The following is a 21,462-nucleotide window of genomic DNA, read 5'->3' as shown; positions in this document are numbered from 1 at the left end:
AATAGTATTTTCAGTAAGGTAACTAATGACTTCCTCTTTGTCTTGTCAAGTAGGCTCAATTTATTTAACTAAGCAGCCTTTAATTTGATTGACTTTTCCTTGTAAGAATGAGAGGGCACTTGATCACCAGGTGTGCAGGCTTTATTAGAGGGGAAAGACTTGCCGGGGCACTCCTCTGGGAGAAGTGCACCAGTACAAGCTAGGGGGACAAATTATATGGGGTCAAGAAAAATTTCAAGCATGTGGGTGTTGAATCAAAAGTCCTGGTATGTCCGGAGCCCCTCCTTGGGGTGGCTTGTCAGCTTTTTGGAATTCCTCTGTCTCAGGGGCGATAGTCCAATAAGGGTGAGGTCTGACAGATAAGTGGAACATCAAGAGGGCAGTTTGGAATACACATATCTATCATTTCTCAACTCTGTGGTTACATATAAAAGAAAGGCAGTTATTATTTTATAATATATGGTGAAGAGTGATGAGGAGAAAAAGGAGAAAAAATTGGAAAATTATTGCTTCTTCTGGAGAGAACTCAAGAAGGGAACCTTGCCAAGCCAAGTCCCTCATCCAGTTAAGGAGGTCGTCAGTTTCCATGCTGTCAGATCTGAACCAGGCGATGTCTTCGAACACCTGAGTGAAGAAGTAAAAAAAATCTTGCGAGGTAATAATTGTGAATTGTTTGCTGTGAGTGCTGATTGAACAGGGTGACATGGTGATACGTGGTCTCCTGGATGAGCCTCATGAGACGTGCTGGTCTGGTTCCTCTTGAGTGGGAGGAAATGTGGAGATTTTTAGAGACAGGGAACCTGTTGGTGTAAGTTTTTAGAAGGACTGAATATGTGTGGTTTAAAAGGAAGGGGGTTTGGAGAACATTCAGGAGGGAACTTCTTGGGCTGAGGGGCGGCTTTTTCCTGCTGTCATCCCTACCTATTTGATATTTCTCTCGTGAAGTTCTCCTTGGGGTATTGGAGAATAGGAGTGTAGGAGCATTTGACTGTAGGTAATCCTAGAGATTTCTCTCATCTGGGCCTGTAGGAACTTGATAAAGAAGGGGGCAAGTATATGGAGATTAGGAATGCAGAGATAAGGAGGGTTGTATAGCGGGGGTGAAAGTTCTTCCATGGTAAAGTTAGAGATATTCTTTCCTGGCAGCCCTGGAGAGAGCAGTTAGTTTGAGTTAAAAGAAATGTTTCATGTCCATTTGTAGGCTCTTCTTCAGCCAAGAAGACCCAGCGATCTTGTCCCCTTACTATGTGAAGGATAAAAAGACTGAGAAGCATTAAGAGGTGATTGCTATTTATTCTCCTAGTTCTTCAGGGATATGGGAGAGTTTTAGGGTTAGGGGACATGTAGGGGTTGAAAGATAGGATTTAGGAGGTTTGCTGATACAGGGTTTCAGATTTTTCTGTTTTGCAAGGGCAGGTTTCAGGGTTGGTGTGTAGGGTTAGGTAGATTTTTCCAATTTTCTGATTGGCGAAGGTCTGCGTGCGGTTCTGTAAGAAACTAGTGAACAAATGTAAGAGGCAGGGTCTAATAGTTAGAAAAATAAATAGGAGAGTGAGTGGATTAATGAAAGGCAATAGTCAAGACACCCAGTTTGTGTGAAACCACTGATTCCATGTTTATGAATTCACAGGGCTTTGGGGGGGGGGATAAGACGGAAGTGGCCAGTCCCCCTGCCCCTAGACCTACTTCTGTAGAGATTACTAAAGCAACAAGAAGTGAAATAACCTGTATAGCTCGTTTGGTCCTTAGATTGATGGGTAGTGTACTAGAAACTGGAAGAGGCTCATGAGGTGGGATTAGGTTGACATTTGCGGTGAGATAGATTAGGGTACAGGTTTCTGTCCAATTAGTAGGGAGACACATATAGTTGTTGGTCCCATATAAGTAGAGAGCCCCTGATTGGGTGAGGCAGGCTGAGAGGTGAATAGAGAATAGAAGGACAAGGGGTCAGTTTCGTTTCTCTGTTTCTGAGCTCCAGATGGTCAGGGTGGAGGAAAGAGTCGCCCTTAGCAACAGTGGGAGTTGTCAGGATCACGGTGTGTGGACCTGTCTACGTGAATGTTAGTCCTTGAGTGATGTAATACTGGAAGTATCTCTTGGACAGTCTTTGAACAGTTTGCTGAGTGACCTGTAAATCCTGCAAGTACTTAGGGAAAGGGTGGTTACATTTCTACACTTTGCAGTTAGAGTTTAAGTCATAGTGGCCACTGCTTCTAGCTGGAATTAGCAGCAGGTCCCAGCCTATAATAGGCATGGGGCATTGAGATAAGAGGAATAATGAAGATATTATACATTAAATAAAGTAACAAAATCAAACTGTCAATACCCACAGTAGAGATTTTTGGGGATAAATAAAACTTAAATATTCAAGTGAGGCATAGTAGATGGCCCTTGTGTTTACAAGAAATGAGATTAGCTTATCTGCTATTTGGAAGAAATACCTTAGGCACCTGAACGATGTCCTTGGGTCTTCAGTGGCAATTCCCAGCATGCTGGGCAAGGTCAGGTCACAGGTAGCTGGAGCAGGGCTAGAAGAGACTGAACCCTCCCTCCATGGAGCAAGGGGGCAGCTTAACTTCTCATGTTCCCTCTTTCCACAGCAGAGGTGTGTCCCTTGATGTTTCCGGGAAGCCTGACAGGCTTCAGTTCAATGACCTTTCTTTTCACTCTTGAAGTAGGGCCCTGATGGAATTCTATGAAGCCCTTTAGGGCACTGGAGCCTTTAAGAGTGTATGCCAAAAGCTGGTATTTCCTGACTTCTTTTGGGCCTTATTTGCCTTTTCTGTTACTTCCTTGGTCATTATAGACCTTAAAAGCCATGCTCAGAAGATCTCACTGAGGGGTTTGCCTAAGAGAGAAAAATTGGGAATCCAGTGTCTAAAGAATTCTATTAGACTGAGGAAAGAAAAGATTTTATCTGCAGGTGGTATGTGTTTGTAGACTGTGGAGGGTCTGAATTAGATCTAGGGTGAGACCTCAAGTGGTGGGGGTTAAAGCGATGCCCAGATAGACTATGGACTAACTAAGAGTGAAGTTGAGTCTTAGCAGAGAAGTCACAATATCCCTTCACAGTGAGGAAGTTAAGAAGGGTGGCAGTGTCTCCTTGAGGCAGGCAGGGAGGGGCTGCAGAGGAGTAGGTTATTTACATATTGTAAGAGAGTACTAGTTTTATGATTGCACGCTGCTAAATCCTGAGCTAGTGCCTGCCCAAACAGGTGTGGGCTGTTTTTGATCCCCTGGGGTAAGACAGTCCATGTAAATTGCTGGGCTGCATTAGTGTCTGGGTCAGTTTAAATAAAGGTAAATGCAAACAGAAAGTAAGAATCAAGGTGTAAAGGAATGGTAAAAAAGGCATTCTTGAGGTCTAGGACCCTGAAGTGAGTGGTGTTTGAGAAAATGTGTGACTAACTTGTAGAGATTAGGGACTACTGGATAGAGGGGAATTACTGCCTCATTGATTAGGTGTAAGGCTTGTACGAGGCAATAAGCTCCTGAAGGTTTTTGAACAGGAAGGGTATGGGTATTGCAGAGAGAGTCCGTGGGGATGGGTAAGCCTTGATTTAAGAGGTGGGTAATTATTGGTTTAAGGCCTTAGAAACAGACACATTTACACATTAAACAAAGACTTCACATACGTATTATGAATTAAGGAATTTAAATGAGCGCGCTTTACTTGTTTCAATTAAAATTATACTAGAGGTATTTTCTGACAAAGACAAGACAGATTACTTACTCCCATAGCTTAATATACAATTCTGATTTTTATGTTTTTCGAGATGGCAGGGAGTTGCCAGCATAGAGGGGAGGAAGAGAGAAAGCAGACAGATGGACAATGTGAGCAGCTGGATGGAAAAGAATGAGGGTCAGAATCTGCAGGAGGAGGAGGAAGGAGGTTAAAGTATTGGTGTGGCACCATGTGGTCAGAGGAGTCAAAAGGATTTAGAGCTCTGAGGAAAGGGGAGAGGACGAGGGGTAGTGGAAGGCACAGTCAGTCTCTGAGGAGGGGGAAGGATGGGTCGAAGAAGAAAAAAAGAGAGCCGAAGCCGGTGGGGTGGGGGAATGGGTCAAATAAGAAAAAGGGACAGAGTTGTCCATCTGTAAGGAGGGAGAAGGGGTTTAAAAACACTGTGGAGAAGGGAAGGGCCCCTGGCCAGCAGGGGAAGAGAAAGAGAGAGTGTGGTATTGTAGGTGAATGAGAAAACAGGTTTCTGCAAAGGGAGGGGGCTTTCTGGAGGGGAGAGACTCAAGTGGAAAAGATTTTCAGAAAGACCAGAGAGGGGTCCCGAGAGAAGGGGTGCCCTCAGGGGTCAGACAGGAGAAGGAGAGAGTTGAGAGTCCATGGAGAAGAAAAGATTAGGATCAGAGGTTTTAGGTGAGGTTTTTTTGGCCAAAAACAGCCTGCATGTAGAACAGAGGTACAGAAATTAAGAACAGGAAAGAAGGGAGAAGAAAAGCCTTCACGTAAGGAATTTCTCATGCCCTCCCCATCTGGTGGCAGAAATTGTCAAGATCTCTTAGGATATTGTAATCGAATGCCCCATTTTCAGGCCAATGGGAGTCATTGTCTAGTCTGTACTGAGGCCATGCTGTGTTACAGAAGAAGATTAATTTCTTCGGTTTGAGGTCTGAGAGACCGAGTTTGGTGAGGTTTTTTTATGAAACATCCTAGAGAGGTCTGGTCGGAAGGCTTAGACTCTAAAGAGCCCATAGTGGAGACAGGTGAGCAAGAGGGGGCGTCTCCTCTTTTTGTCACTGTCCCAAGAGGAGAGAATCTCCGTGTGGGGGAGTCATCCCTGATAGAGGTCGTCACCACCTGTCAGGGAGCTCCGAGGACGAGAAGTCCGAGAGAGTGGAGAGGTTTGGCTAGGTGCCTAGTTTTCCGTGCAGTCCACTGAGACTGAAAGTCAAACCCCTCAAAATGTGAGACGTGTCAGAGAAAACCGTCCAACCAGGAAGGGGTGTTTTTAGAGAGAAATTTAGAGGCCAACCGGGGAAGGGGAAGGGAGAAACTCCTTAGCTTCTGGTCCAGCAGGGGTTCAGGACAGGGTTAGACTGCTAGCCAATCGACCTACAATTACACGACTAAACGGAATGGAGTAAGCCCAGGACGAGCTGCCGCTGCCCATTGCTTCCCTGGTTGTAAGTTTGGACGGCAAAGAGGGATCGTCCAGGCAGTTAGTACCTTGTCCCGGGTTTCGGCACCAGATGTAAGAATGAGACGGCACTCGATCACCAGGTGTGCAGGCTTTATTAGAGGAGAAAGACTTGCCGGGGCACTCCTCTGGGAGAAGTGCACCAGTACAAGCTTGGGGGACAAATTATATGGGGTCAAGAAGAATTTTGAGCTTGTGGGTATTGAATCAAAAGTCCTGGTATGTCCGGAGCCCCTCCTTGGGGTGGCTTGTCAGCTTTTTGGAATTCCTCTGTCTCAGGGGCAATAGTCCAGTAAGGGTGAGGTCTGACAGATAAGTGGAACATCAAGAGGGCAGTTTGAAATACACATATCTATCACTCCTTATACTTTTCTTTTGTTCCATTGTTTTCCATATATCAACTCCTATTCTCCTTTTTACCTTACTTCCACTTACAGTCTGGTTTTCCTTTGGAAGCACTTTTTCCTCTGCCTACCTCTGTGGTGTTTCTGTGGATTCAGACATCAGCACTCTACATCTAATCAGGGTAATCCCACTGACATACAGACTGGAAATTCTTTGAGTGAGGGGCGCGCTATTATTGTTTTCTGTTTTTTTATCCTTTTGTCTTTTTGTGAAGTAGTGCCTAACACATACTGGTCATAAATAATATTGATATGAAATTAGATAATATCTAAATGGTGTAAGTGAAGAAAAAATAGTTCTTTAATTCCATCTTTTAGGGATAACTATAGCTCTCATATTGGTAATTTTTTTTCATTCTTTTCTCTATGCAGTGCTTGAATTTCTTATTATTTTAATTATTTGAAAATATACTATCTTGATATATTTAGGACCCTTTCAACAAAGTCCAAAAATAGGAAGTTTCCAGAACCACCCAACAATGAGAATGAAGATGAAGATGTCAGAGCAGAAAGACTAAAGGTCAGAGAGCTGATGAGTTGCCAGTGTTGTGAAGAGGTAATTTAGTCCTTTTGCTAAGTCGTGTTAAATGTGCAATGATCAGTTTCCCATGCATAGGAATTAATCTGAAAAGTATTTTCCTTCTCTATGAATCAATCTGAAAAAGGTCTTTGAAAAAATTTTTTTGTCTACTTACATTTTTTTGGGGGGAATGATCTTTAAATTTTTTTTTTTTTTTTTAGCGCGAGAGAGGGGGGGGGGAACAGATAGGGACAGACAGACAGGAAGGGGAGAGATGAGAAGCATTAATTCTTGGTTGCAGCAGTTTAGTTGTTCATTGATTGCTTTCTCATATGTGCCTTGACCTGAGGGCTCCAGCCGAGCCAGTGACCCCTTGCTCAAGCCAGCCACCTAGGGCTTCAAGCCAGTGACCTTTTGGCTCAAGCCAGCAACCCCACGCTCAGGCCAGATGAGCCTGTGCTCAAGCCCATGACCTCAGGGTTTCAAGCGTGGGTCCTCAGCATCCCAGATCGACACTGTATCTACTGTGCCACTGTCCCAGTAGAGCCCAAGCTCTGCGTAGATCAGGCGTCCCCGATTCAACTTCCCCAGCAGTGGGACACTCCTGCTTATCAGCAGTGCTGGCAGCCTCTTTGAGACTAGTCTCCAGGCAACTCAGAGGAATCTACTGTTGCAGGAGAGCAAAACCTTGGAGGATTGACACTTGGACAACTTATAAGAGGAAAAAAGAGAATTTATTAAGCCAGTGGAGCATATGGGGCTATAACTCCAAAGACACATGCTCCCAAAATTAGATTTCTTACATCTTATATACCTTTTACAGAATGTAAGTTCATGTGATTCCTTTGTCCTCAATTACATGATTTCAGAATGGGAGGGGGCTTACAGGATGCCAGAGGGTAATCATTAGTAGATCGCCCATTAAGGAGAAAGAAAGGGGAAGAGGGAAGAGTTACTCAAGTCTCCCTTCCCCCTGCTATATTCCTGGCTGTTTTACCTTCTTTCACCCAGGTGTAGAGAAGGGAGGGGGTCCAAGCCGCCTTCCTCCTCCTATCTATACAAAACCTTCTAAGTATGAAAACCTCTTCATTTAAATTATCACGGCCCTTCCTAAGCAGGAATACGATCTTGAGATTTTGTAAATTACACAAGTACAAAATTATATTTACAAAATCTCTCTGAACACTTGGCCTAAATAATAAAATATTCTTGAAGTATCTTATTTAAAGGGGGGTCTCCTTACTATCAGTGCTGAGACCAACTGCCACCAGAGGAAAGACACGACCGACACACAAGTAAATTGCAAGAATTACACAGGCAGTTGATTATTCACAAATCCTTTTGGCGTGCCTGGGTACAGCTTACGGGGGCCCTGTCAGTGTGCTCCTCTTGGCTGTATTTGGTCAGAGCAGCGTGGAGACAGTCCATGTTCAGAATTGGAGGCTGGGCGGTGCCCCTTAGCTTTAGTACTTTTTCTGGCCAACACCTTCTAACAGGTGTCAATCTACAGGATTATCACCTCACCCCCCTCCCCCAGTCCTCGCAGGGAGCCCTTTTTATGTTAATCTACTGAAATGTTACATCAAGCCACTTTTTTTTTATTTAATAAAAATTTAAACTAATTATCAGGAAGCATCAACTCCCATATGTGCCTTGACCAGGCAAGCCCAGGGTTTTGAACTGGTGACCTCAGCATTCCAGGTGGATGTTTTATCCACTGCGCCACCACAGGTCAGGCCAAGCCACTTTTAAGGTGTTCCTAGGGAAACTTCTTGTTTATGTTAACTTATAGAGTTATGACATCAAGCCACTTCTTATCTATGTATAACTTCATACACACACTAACTGGGCCCTGCTTGAAAATCAGAGTCTGTTTATCATATTAATTCCTATCCAGATGGCATAACTTTATTTAATTTCCTTAATTGCTTTTAATATCATATCCTAATTATTTCTATATATCTTCCATATTTTTCTATATTTCTATATATTTAATTACTATAACATTATATTACTGCAACAGCCACCGTCTGGTCAGGCTAGTTATATTTCAAATTAAAAAAGTATTGTTACAGAATGATACTTTCTTAAAGCAAATATACACACACATCGAGAGAATATCCTGGAAGGATATGCATGAAACTGGCAAGGCCAGATTGGGTGCTGAAATACAGGGGTTGCATGTTTACATTAATTTCATATTGAAAAAATACTTGAATTATATAAAAGTAATATAAAAAATGTAAAGTACACAAAAATAAAGTACAAGGTCGGAGAAATTCTACAGTAAGAAAACTTGACTCTGGCCAGGTTGTTCAGTGGGTAGAACATTGTCCCAGGGCACCAAGGTCACAGGTTTGATTCCCAGTCAGGGCACATATAAGAAGCAACCAGTGAATGTACAACTAAGTGTAACAGCCAAGTAGAACAATGAGTTGATGCTTCTTTTTCCCCTCCCTGCTTTCTCTCTCTCTCTCCCTTCAATTTGTCTCAAATCAGTGGAAAAATTTAAAAAAAATCTAACCTTTTCTTGATTGACTTTTGTTTTTGAGAGAGAGAGAGAGAGAGAGAGGGACATACAGGAAGGGAGAAAAATGAGAAGCAACAATTTTTTGTTGTGGCACCTTAGTTGTTCATTGATTGCTTTCTCATAAGTGCCTTGACTGGGGGGCTACAGCAGAGTGACCCCTTGCTTAAGCCAGCAACCTTGGTCTTCAGGCCAGTGACTTTTGGGCTCAAGCCAGCGACCATGGGTCATATCTATGATCCCACGCTCAAGTCAGCAACCCTGCGCTCCAACTGGTGAGCCCACGCTCAAGCCGGCGTCCTCATGGTTTCGAACCAGCATTTAGTTCCTAATTCTGTTCTTTATCCACACGTGATTCATTAACATAATAGGATCAAGGCTATATGAGTATGGGAAATGTTATATATTATATACATTTCTAGAGGGTTTATAATGTGTATAAGCATATCATGAGTTCCGAGAAGTTCTCTGATTGTGCATGCCCTGAAGTTGTAATTAGCTCTATAATTTGGGAAAGACTTTGGATCTAATGGCCTGTAGATGGCAGGCTCTCCCCCTTCCATAGCAAGCCCATTCAGTTTTACAATGGGATTTCTACTACTTGGCCTATTATTAATATTACTTTGGGGTGGTTTCTGAACTGGTTTAGGAAGCGTAGATTCAGTCAAAACTTTGTAAGCAACACTTTGTAGGGCTCCCTTTGATTCCCTGTCTGCTCACCAGGACTCAGCTGCATGTTAAAACAATACTGTTGACCAACCGGCTGTATCTCTCATGGCACCAGAAACTTCCTGAGTCTTATGGGCTGCCCTGCCTCTGCTCTGCTGGGGATGTGCAACTGTCCCACATCTGCTCCAGACACCACTGTGCGATTATCTACTCACACTTGAATAAGTCACTATCTCAGTGGCAAACAGATATTTATTTATATAATACCCTTTATTAGCAATATAGTTCTTATGATATGGATGTGAGTTGTGTGCAGCCTTGTTATTTCATAACACGTTTCTGATTTATAACGTTGTTTTTTTTAAATCCTGTTTCCCTTGTTAGAAACCAGCCATTATGGTCAGCAATTTGCATAAAGAATACGATGACAAGAAAGATTTTCTTACAAGAAAATTAAAGAAAGTGGCAACTAAATACATCTCTTTCTGTGTGAAAAAAGGCTGGTATTTAATTGTTTTTTTTCTTAAATAATGTTTTCAGAAGAATCATTTCCATTTTAAATCTGATTTACATGTAATAATTTTTCTTTCAATTCCTTTAGGTGAGATCTTGGGACTGTTGGGCCCAAATGGTGCAGGCAAAAGCACAATTATTAATATTCTGGTTGGTGATATTGAACCAACTTCAGGCCAGGTATGATATACAACAGTGTGGGCTATGCTGACTATAATTTGTATTTTTCATTAAAATTTTTTAATGATAGATTCGGACTTTGATGCTAAATATTGTTTTAATATTAAATTTTTAATATAAAATTGATTTTTTTTGGTTAGCTATAAAAATAATGTACATAGTAAAATGTTGGTACTTATATGTAGATGACACACATGTATAGTATTTTTGCTTTTATAATTATTACATGGATGGGTGATTTTTCCCCCAACTTTATGGAAGACAATAGTATTAACTTTAGGGGGTATGGGAGCTAATCTTGACACTGCCATCAGTCAGTCTTTGATTATAAGAATATCATTTAGCACTTTGTGGAAACTGCACAAAATTGTTCTGGTCTTATCTCCACCTCTCGCCCTTTTTCTCTTCCCACGAAGCACACTGGCTCATTGCTTTCCTGGAAAATGCCAGGCCCACTATTTCCTTTGGGCTTTTGCCTTATTATTTATGTTGACTATTTCTTAACCCTGTAGAAATTCCAATGACCAAATGTGCTTTCCTCCCTGGCTCATCTATCACTTTCCAACGAAGCCCTCGATCATCATCTTAGTTGAAACTGGGGCTTGTTTTCCCAACAGTGCCACATCCCTAACTACTTTTCCCGGCCGGGTCACTAAACTCTTAGCTAGTTAGGTCCTTCCTTTTTCAAAAGGAGTAAAAATCTTACCCTATCTCTAGGAAGGAATTTGAATTAATTCACATGCCACTTCTTTCACAATGTTAATTAAGCAAAAATAATTATATAAAGTTGGTTTGTCTTTCTGTAGGTATTTCTAGGAGATTATTCTTTAGACCCAGCTGAAGATGATGATTCCATTAAGTGTATGGGATACTGTCCTCAGATAAACCCACTGTGGTCAGATATTACATTGCAGGAACATTTTGAAATTTATGGAGCTGTGAAGGGAATGAGTCCAAGTGACATAAAGGAAGTCACAAATGGGTAAAATGTAGAATATTTTTGTTACCTGGAGAAAAGTTTCATATTTTAAAAATTTCATAATAAGCATTTTCATGTATCATAATTTTCATAGAAAATGGTCATTACTTTTTCATATATTCTTTACTGAATTATAGCTATGAAAACAAAAAGGCAATTTTTCAATTTCTAATTATAGAATAAATTACCTATAATTGTCATGAAACTTATTTTAATTAAAAGTCAACCTTTTAAATCAAGAAATTAACTTGTTTAAAATGTAAATTGAAGGTCTAAGTAGGAGACTTCAGCTTAGTATTCTAGAAAAAAGAATGTCAGTGTTCACAGATAATGAGTGGTAGTATACTCATATTTTATTATCTGTTTTGCAGAATAACAAATGCACTTGATTTGAAAGAACATCTTCAAAAAAGTATAAAGAAACTACCTGCAGGAATCAAACGAAAGGTACTTTTATTAAACAACATGTATGTTTAGTGCCTGATGCTGTCCTGATAAAATTCCTTGTTTTGAATGCCCCTCATTTCTTCCATCTAGTTGTGTTTTGCGCTAAGCATGCTGGGGAACCCTCAGATTACTTTGCTAGATGAACCATCTACAGGTATGGATCCTAAGGCCAAACAGCACATGTGGTGAGTAGAACACTAAAGGCACTTGAGACACGTTATACTATATTTTACTTTAGAACAAAAGAATAGTTTACTATAACTAAATATTTTGTATTAGTTACATATGCATATTGAATTTAAATCCTACACAAATAATAAAATATAATTAAAATGAAATATTTTGATTACTAGAGAATCCTGTAAACTTTTTAAACTTTATTATATTTTTCATGAAGTATTATATTAATATATATTTCAGAACAAAAATGAGTATGGAATTATTAAAATAAAGAATATTTCTGTCTGAATAGTTTTAAAATTTTTTTCCTAGTCATTTAACAAATAAATTATATTTTATTCTCATAATATTGTGTTGAAGTTATGTTGGAACTTTCTAGAATTCACAGTGCTAATTAGTTGACCAAATTTACGAGCCTAGGTTTACATGTCTATAGCATGTAAGGTTTGGTTGCATGTTAAGGTTTTCCTATGATTTTATGGCTGTTTTTGTTATAACATGAAAAAGTATCAAAAAAAAATTTTTTTTTGTATTTTTCCAAAGTGAGAAATGGGGGTGGAGGGAAGGGAGGCAGACAGACAAACTCCTGCATGTGCCCAACCAGGATCCACCCGGCATGCCCACCATAGGGCGATGCTTGGCCCCTCTGGGGCATTGCTCTGCTTCAATCAGAGCCATTCTAATGTGCCTGAGGTGGAGGCCATGGAGCTGTCCTCAGCGCCTGGGCCAACTTTGCTCCAGTGGAGCCTTGGCTGCGGGAGGGGAAGAGAGAGATAGAGAGAAAGGAGAGGGGGAAGAGTGGAGAAGCAGATGGGCGCTTCTCCTGTATGCCCTGGCTGGGAATCGAACTCGAAACTTCCACACGCTGGACCAACGCTCTACCACTGAGCCAACTAGCCAGGGCAAGGCATCAGTTTTTATAATTCATTTTTTAAAGCATAGAAACATTTGAAACTATGAAATTCCTATTTGACAAGCTTTTAAGAAAAGGTAAATAAATTAAAATAGAAAAATCATAGTTGAGTAAAATAGAATAACTACAGCAACAGAATTTGATATTTTAATTACCCTAATTAACCAAATAGTTGGATTTTTTAAAAACCCAGGTATTTTCATGAACATTTAGATCATTTTCTCTCTTTATTTTATGTTTTATAGGCGAGCAATTAGAACTGCATTTAAAAACAAAAAGCGGGCTGCTCTTCTGACCACTCATTATATGGAGGAAGCAGAGGCTGTCTGTGACCGAGTGGCTATCGTGGTATCTGGACAATTAAGGTAGATGTCCGAACATTCATTTGGGGGATGGGAGACGGCAATTTTAAATGTCATCATGTAAAAAAAACACGTACTAAGTTAAATGGTAAAAAGTTTTTTCTTGAGTTTTGAAATCAGTTTGCTTTCTATAGATTTCTCAGAAATTTGTAATTTTTTTACCAAAATATGGCTAGCTACTTTGCATTTGAAATTGGCTTAATCAACAATTAGGATTATTTCAAGTATGATATATTTTTTTAAATTGATGGGCAATATATTGGATCATAACCCAAAGTATAAAATAAATATACATGAATTCATACTTATATAAATGATTGAATAAATAAGTTGGGGTCTCTGGCTGGGTGCTCGGTGAATGAAGCACTGTTCTGGCACACTGATGTCACAGGTTTGATCCCTGGTCAGCGCATATATTGAATAGAAGCAATCCATGAACACACAACTAAGTGGAACAGTGAATTGCTGCTTCTTCCTCCCTCCCTCCCTCCCTCCCTCCCTCCCTCCCTCCCTCTTTCTCTCTCTCCCTCCCTCCCTCTTTCTCTCTCTCCCTCCCTCCCTTCATTCCTCTCTCTCCCTCTCCCTCCCTCCCTCCCTCGCCCCTTCTCTCTGAAATCAAGGGGGGGGGGCTTAAAAGTAAATAAATAAATAAGAGAGAAGAGGCAACTCTTCCTCTTTCTTACAGAAAAATTTCAAATAAATATGTAGCTACGACTTCCTCTAGGAGGGGAGCTTAATCCCTTAGCTCCCAAATGTGATCAGGATTTAGCCAGTCTTTTCTAATGTACTTGGAAAGGGGAGGCTGGTGACTTTGCAGTGGAGACACCTGATAATGACTACTACCTCAACCAAACAGTTTTGTATCGAAACAGCGAGAAACAGATGTTTTGCCACACAATTAAGTAGCCAAATTAAGGAGTCTTTATTTTAAAGCTGGTGATCACACGGAGACCTAAGTCATCCAAATCATGTGGCCCCGAACACATTTTGGGGCTAGCTTTTAAAGACGAAGTCTCATACTGGTTGGGGTGGGAAGGAGGGGGTGCTCAGCGAAGCATGGTACAAAATTAGTAAAACGTATTCATTAATCTCGCTAGTAAGCTCATGAAATCTTACTACAGTGTTTATAGGATTGATTTAAGGAAAAAAAAATATTTCTACACATTAAGACTATAAACTTTGAAGATGATAACACAGTAGTGATAAATGTTTCATATGTCTAACAAAAACATTTCTGAATATTCTAGGATTTACGACCCACCCCTGACAGACACGTCACTGGGGGTAGAGAGTTTTAGACCTAAGTAAGTCCTGGGGTCACTTAGAGTGTAAGATGGAAGAGAAGCTAAGTGAAGCTATTTATGCTAAAGAGTTTAAACTTTTTAAAGTCACCTATTGCTAAAAGCCTTTTGTTCTATATTTCACCAGTGGCTTGTGGGTATCACATACCACCTGATATGATGTGGTAGAAAGGGTACTTCATTCAGCTGTGTGCTATTTTCTCCAAAAAACCATAACCCTAGTCTAATCATGAGAAAAATATCAGACTACTTCAAATTAAGGGGCATTCTACTAAAACACTTGACCAGTTCTTTTCAAAACTTTCTAAAGTCATAAAAAAGGAGGAAACAGGAAGAAACTGTACAGACCAGTGGAGACTAAGGACGCCTGACAACTAAGTGTAATGTGGTATCCTGGGTAGATCCTGGAACGAAACAAGGACATTCATTAGACGCAAAACTGGTGAAATTCCAATAAAGTCAAATAAAGGTAATGGTAACATACAGTGCTGGTCTCCTAATTTGGACAAGTGTGCTAGAAATATAAGATGGTAATATTGGGGACATTTGCCCTGTCTGGGTAGCTAAGTTCATCAGGGTGTCACTCATAAACATTTTATTTAAATCATTCTTTAGCTGGGAAATTAGTTTTTGAAACTGTCAATTTTATATCTGAACCTTCTTTTAAAAATTACTACAGATGTATTGGGACAGTCCAACATCTAAAGAGTAAATTTGGAAAAGGTTACTTTTTGGAAATTAAATTAAAGGACTGGATAGAAAACTTAGAAGTAGACCGCCTTCAAAGAGAAATTCAGTATATTTTCCCAAATGCAACCCGTCAGGAAAGGTAAAGATTTTAAAATTTTAATTATATTCTTTGAAGAATAATAATCATAAAAAAATTGTTGCTGTGTTAAGTATTGGGGGTGTATTTATAGTTACCAATTGGATTAATGTAGTCTAATGTAGCTAATGGAGTTTTGTATCTAATTTAGTATTAGATACTATTTAAACTTTTTAAACGTTCTTATTTAGTAGTAATGATAGTTATTGTGCATGGAAAAAATTTAAGATTTCAAATTTTTTTCTGTATTTTATCTATTTTCAGTTTTTCTTCAATTATGGCTTTTAAAATTCCTAAGGAAGATGTTCAGTCCCTTTCACAATCTTTTTCTAAGCTAGAAGAAGGTAAGCAGTGTTTGAAGAATATGGTAAAGTAGCTTTCAAATTATAAAAGAATTTTATTTAAAAAGTTTAAAAAATAAAAAGTTTAAAAATTTTGACTCAGTGTATTGTAGAAACTATGATAAATAGGAAGGTAATCTTTTATTAATCTGATATAGGTAAAGACTAATATTGTTGGGATTGGGTAGATTACCTATATTATAATGTAAAACCTTTTACTATTTTGGTAGGCATAACTACAGTTTCTCTCATCACGTCTATGTTAAAACTGTTTAATTAGTCCTCACTAGTTCAGTCTGGAAGTGAGGGCACTGAGTTTCTTGAATCCTTTCTTCATATTGGACCATGGAAGTAGAAACGGTTAGTTAGCAAGAGTTAAGCCACATCAGTAGAGAGGAAAGGAAAATTCATAGCGCAGGAGGGTTAGTATTCCAAAAAGCTTTAAAGAAACTTAATTGAATCTTGTCATTTTAAAAATAAATGGTAGGTAGGTTAAAGAGGGAGTTAAGCTCTTGGATGGAGCATGTATTCAGATGCAGATTATTTTATGGTGTTTATAACTATGAAACACCTATATTTCCTGATTAAAGAGAACACCTGAACTACTTAGGGAGGATTAAATTAAAAGAATGAATAGAAAACCAGAAAATTTGGCGTTAGATTGCAAAAGTACCTGAAATAAATATAATAAAGTGTATGGACATATGAATGCTTTGAGAAGTCTAGTTCAAGAAGTCAAGAACAGGCTTTTGGAATTGAGGAATGGGAGAGAGCAGAAATCAAAAGAAATGAAAAAAGGAAGAATGAGGAATAAGATAAAGGAATGAGGAGATGCTTCAAAAAGAGGCAAGTAATATTAAGAATATTGTGCTTGGAGGAGACCGTGAGGATGTGGAGGTGTGGAAGAGAAACAAGGCGAGATGAGGGGATAGAGGAGAATAACGTATTTTGGTAGCTTCAAATTTAAATGAGTTGATTACAGAGGGGTTTTTTAAGATAAATTGTTAGCCAGTTAGTAGTTACTTAATAATTTTTATTCTTTAAAATATTAATATGTAAAATATTGTTTTCATATTTTAATAGCTAAACATACTTTTGCCATTGAAGAATATAGCTTTTCTCAAGCAACACTGGAACAGGTACTTTAAAGTTAAATTTTAAAAAATTTCTTTTAGAATAGAGTGTATAATAGCTAATTGTCTAGATTTATATTGGAAAGGGAGGGAGTTTGTGAACCAGAGACAAATCCTTATACATTATTCCTAAACTTTGTGTAATTTTAAACAACTCTATGTTCTCCATCTGTTTTGAATAGCTCAACTTTTAGTAAAGTAGTAGGTCATGATGATGGTATTTTATATTAGCACATCAATTTACATTGCTTAAATATTTGTTATTTTTTATGATAGTGCTACTTAAATATAGTAATTAAAATAATCCATTAGTTCTCCAAAATATTTATCTTTGTTTGTGGATTAATGGAGATTATTCTGTTTAAATATCTTAGTAATAAATCTCATGATACTTGAATTGTTAATATAATTAGATATAGCCTTATACTCTTTCTGATTTAGTTAAAAAGTCTTTGAGGTAATTGAGATACAGAATACTGCATTTATTTATTTTCATTTAGGTTCTTATTGAACTCACGAAAGAACAAGAGGACGAAGATAACAGCTGTGGAACTTTGAACAACACACTGTGGTGGGAAAGAACACAGGAAGACAGAGTCGTGTTTTGAATTTATATTGCTCAGTCTGCTTACTGAATTTCTCTTTCATTTTATTTTAACTTTGGTTTAAAAATATATTATTTGAATGGTAACTGAGGAAGAATGAAAGCATTTGGAATTTTTTTAAGTTTCTTAATTTAAAAGCTGTGGTTGTATGTTTTTCTTTTCAAATAAAACATGTATAATTAATTGAAGCTGCATGTTTATATCTGAAGTATATTGAACTGTAGTCTGTATGTGAAATTTAATAATGACTTTTGTACCTTTCAACAACAGTGCTTCTAAATTTATGACTTAAAGATACAGTGATAATTTTATTTTAAGCAATTATCTTTATTTTTAGTTTATATAATCTTGTTAGATAAGTATGTCCCAAAGTAAATAAAAAACAAACACATAAATAATACATAGAAAAAAGACATAAATCAAAAGTTTCTTGCTTCTCCTTTTCAGTATCTAAAAGAAACTGAAAGTTGGCATCCTAAAAGCTAAACAATCTCATTGCAGATAGAAGTTTGTGGGAAGTGACACCCACTCATGAATCATAATAAATGACACCTGTTCTGTTAGGTGATTTTAGACATAGCTAACTTATGCATTTGATGTTCCATTTCTTTTGTTTGCAGTAAAATTTATACATATATAATATCACTCTGAGTTGAAGTAAGGTTATGGTTAGTGTAATCTCACAGAATACAGTTGACTCTTGAGCAGTGTGGGAGTTAACAGTGCTGACACCATCCCCACCATGCAGTTGAAAATTTGTGTGTAAATTTTGATTCCTCAAAAAAAAAACTAAGAACCTACTGTTGACTGGAAGCCTTACTAATAACATTAACAGTCATTTAATACATGTTTTATGTTATATGTATTATATACTGTATTCTTAAAAATAAATTAAGCTAGAGAAAAGAAACTGTTATTTAGAAAATCATAAGGAAGAGTCCTGGCCAGGTGACTTAGTGGATAAAGCATTGTCCAGGTGCGCAAAGATAGTGAATTTAATCCCCAGTCAGGGCACGTACAAGGGGCAATCAGTGAGTGCACAACTGAATGGAACAACTGAATGGAACAACAGAGTTGATGCTTCTCCTCCCTACCCCATCTCCCTCCTCTCTCTCTCAGATCAATGGAATGGTTTAAAAAAAGAATAAAAGAAAATCATAAGGAAGAGAAAATTCATTTATAGTACTGTATGTATTTATTGAAAAAAAATCTGCATAGATGTGGACCTGGTGCAGTTCAAACCCATGTTGTTCAAGGGTCAACCATACTTCCTTGTAGAACCCACATATGGACTATAGGTAATATATACTATAAATAATACTAATTGATATTATATTTCAGCTAGGTGAATGAAAATATTAACTTTGAGAAAGTAAATATTGGGAGTGTGGTAATGGCAAAACCAGACAAATATGGTACTGAATTACTTTAAATAGCCAAACCCTTTAATGAAATCATTACCTATTTAAAATAGACAAAACTTAATGAACTTTTAGCTCTACTATGTAATAAAGTATCTGTGATCTTAGACTCTAGCAGCTGATTTAAAATAGTATTCTTTCTGGTCTCAGTGCAAAGGATAAGGCTGATACATTCCCCCTGTCTCCTCATTGCTTTGGTAACTGCTGTCCACATTCTTAAAGATGCCCACTTTACCAGCTGTCTCAGCGGTCTTCTAACTTGACATAGGGTGCTGAACAAACCATACAGTATACAGATCCTGTATTATACAACTCTACACCTGAAATTATATAATTTTAGCAATATCACCCCAATATATTCAATTAAAAATAATCTAAATGAGCTGTCTTACAGTTTCTGCTTGGATTTAACAACCCACAGCTAAGTTATTTCTCCTTGTAAGATTTAGTTGGCACTAGTTTTTAATCTTTTATTATTAAGTGACAGTCATTTGCCCCATGATATCAGACTTTTATATTCTTCATCTGAGGGTCTTACCTTTAGGTCTTTAGTACCAAACTTAAGTGTACTGCATGATAATTCCAGACACATTTGAAAGAAAATCTTCACCTTTGTAGATAAATTAATAAATAACACATTGCATTTTCTAAATAAGTCATTGCTAAATGATGTCATAAATTTAAAGAGCTATCTTTTAGTATCTAATAGTCATATAAATACCCAGGGTCTTCTCTTTTGGGATATGTTTTTGTAGCTGTGTATTACTTTGAACACTTAAACTTGATGTAAACAATAAAACTATCTGTAGTTTACTAGGGCGCTGACTAAATAGATATTTTTTTTTAACCTAACCATACTGAGAGAGATGTATTATTTTAAAGTAGAGCTTGACTAAAATAGAACTTGACCTCCTTTTGTGCATTGAGTTGGTCATGTTCACTTTAAATTTGTGAATGTGTGATCAGTGAAGTAAAGTTTTTTTCCTACAATGTAAAAGTTAAGATTATGCTGACTAGTTCTAATCATGTTCTTTTCTAGTATGTTCAGTTTCTTTACTACTATTGTGCATTTTAAAATAAGGTATTTGAATTTTTTTTTTTAGTTTTTACATACTTAGAGTTAATCATTATTATTATTTTTATTAAGTGAGAGGTGGGGAGGTAGAGACAGACTCCTGCATGCACCCCAAACAAGATCTACCTGGCTAGCCACCTACCAGGCGATGCTCTGCTTATCTGGGGCTGCTGCTCCGTTGCTTGGCAACCAAACTATTTTCGCACCTGAGGCCAGGCCATGGAGCCATTCTCAGTACCTGGAGCCAACTTGCTTGAAACATTCAAGCCCTTGCTGAGGGAAGAAAAGACGGGTGGGGAGGGTTGAGAAGCAGATGGTCACTCCTGTGTGCCCTGACTGGGAATTGAAACTGAGACTCCCACATGCTGGGCCAACGCTCTACTGCTGAGCTAACCGGCCAGGGCCTAGAGTGAATATTTTGATCATAAATTAAATTACTTATAGGAATTTCTGTTCTCTTTTTCACAGTAATAGATTTTTTCCTATTCAGAAGACAGAAAGTCAAATATGACATCTATGTTTATTTACAGTGTACTGTTCATGTTAATGAAGATATATTTACTTTAAAATGTCTTAAATTACAAAACTTTTTTCTATAGCAACACAAATAAATATAAATGCATATGTTAGGCAAAAATTGGGAAAAAATCACCTAGTTTATATTTTCTATCTATGATCTATTTTAAAAGTAGAGTAAAGGCAGAAGTTTACTGAGTGACTAGTTACTAACAAATAAGACAACCTCTGCCTGCAGCACTTAGGAATCAAGCAGTTGGTAACAATTAAAAACATAATTAGGTGTATATTTTGGACTTTTAATTTTTTTTCAGTTTTTTATAAAAGGCTGTAGATTCTCTTTCTTTAAATTGACACAAACTACCTTAAACCAATATTTTTATTTTAATTATTAAAATACTTTAGAATTAGTTAATTTAACAGACATATTAATGACTATGTTTCAAGTAATGGGTTCTTTGGATAGGAGGATGGCTATCAATTTTAGCCCTGTAAGATCTTATAGTCTAGTAGAAGGAAGATAGATCCTTATATAACTAACTAGAATATAACACGACAAGTACATTGCTAGTGGTTCTAACACTTATTGGGACACAATTCTTAGAGTGGTTGTTATCATTGTTTTTTTTGTCCTGTTGGTCATACAATATTTCATCTTGATTGTACTGGGAATTTGATGAAATATACTGTATTTTTATGTAATCATAAATAGGCATTAATTATTTTAAAAGTATAAATGCTTAATGTATTTTTTATATTGCCAACATTGACTTTTTAAAATTTTCTTTTCTGAAAGAACATATAACAAAATGAAAGAATTTATTCTTGGGTGGAAATTTTTATATCAGCTATTCTTATAAGGTAATAGTTGTTTTTTATTCATAACATGTATGTAATTCTTAATGCTGTCATTTAAGAAAAATATTATTAGTAGTAATCTTTAAGAACTAATAACTTAGGACAACCTTTCATGTTGTATACTGAAATGAGTTCTTCATTATTTAGTATTGATAAATGGAAATGAGTGGGTCATATTAAAAATGAAGAAAAAACCTGGCCCTATAATTGTGAGTAGTTTTATTTTCAAGTACAGAATAATGTGCTTATTCAACATAATAAATTATTTCCAAAAATTTAATACTACTATGTACTTACCAATTTTCTTAGAATTTCAAATAAATTTGATTTTCTCAAATACTTAGGCAGTAACTGTGTATGGTGTCAGATGGGTACTAAATATTGAATTGATTACTTTGTGAGGTATATAAATGTCTCATCACTGTTGTACACCTGAAACTAATATAATGTATGTCAACTGTAATTGAATAATAAATTATAAAAAATTTTTAATTAAAGAATAGCTTCTTCCCAAGCATCTAAGCAACTCTTGCAAATCT

The 21,462-nt window shown here is 37.5% G+C and overlaps 1 protein-coding gene across 8 annotated transcripts in view; it reads left to right on the top strand.

Moving 5' to 3' along the window:
- ABCA5 (ATP binding cassette subfamily A member 5) overlaps window positions 1–21,203 on the top strand; it is an 81,863-nt gene extending 60,660 nt beyond the window's left edge. For 4 of the 8 annotated variants that reach the window (XM_066238016.1, XM_066238014.1, XM_066238015.1 and 1 more), the window contains 12 exons: window positions 5,987–6,113; window positions 9,658–9,772; window positions 9,875–9,966; window positions 10,773–10,948; window positions 11,317–11,392; window positions 11,483–11,577; window positions 12,731–12,850; window positions 14,095–14,151; window positions 14,828–14,977; window positions 15,239–15,318; window positions 16,399–16,454; window positions 16,949–21,203. In XM_066238016.1, the coding sequence (XP_066094113.1) occupies window positions 5,987–6,113; window positions 9,658–9,772; window positions 9,875–9,966; window positions 10,773–10,948; window positions 11,317–11,392; window positions 11,483–11,577; window positions 12,731–12,850; window positions 14,095–14,151; window positions 14,828–14,977; window positions 15,239–15,318; window positions 16,399–16,454; window positions 16,949–17,056 (1,252 nt within the window). In that variant the 3' untranslated portion in view covers window positions 17,057–21,203. Of the gene's footprint in view, window positions 1–5,986; window positions 6,114–9,657; window positions 9,773–9,874; window positions 9,967–10,772; window positions 10,949–11,316; window positions 11,393–11,482; window positions 11,578–12,730; window positions 12,851–14,094; window positions 14,152–14,458; window positions 14,618–14,827; window positions 14,978–15,238; window positions 15,319–16,398; window positions 16,455–16,948 lie in introns of those variants that run through there. The other 4 variants (XM_066238018.1, XM_066238020.1, XR_010726314.1 and 1 more) reach the window with 3 other exon arrangements.
- The last annotated feature ends 259 nt before the right edge of the window (window positions 21,204–21,462 follow it).

This window comes from Saccopteryx bilineata, chromosome 6 (assembly GCF_036850765.1).
Source record: "Saccopteryx bilineata isolate mSacBil1 chromosome 6, mSacBil1_pri_phased_curated, whole genome shotgun sequence".
NCBI classification, from domain to species: Eukaryota; Metazoa; Chordata; class Mammalia; order Chiroptera; family Emballonuridae; genus Saccopteryx; species Saccopteryx bilineata.
The sequence above is the reverse complement of the archived record's forward strand: the minus strand, read 5'-3'. Positions and strand labels throughout refer to the sequence as shown.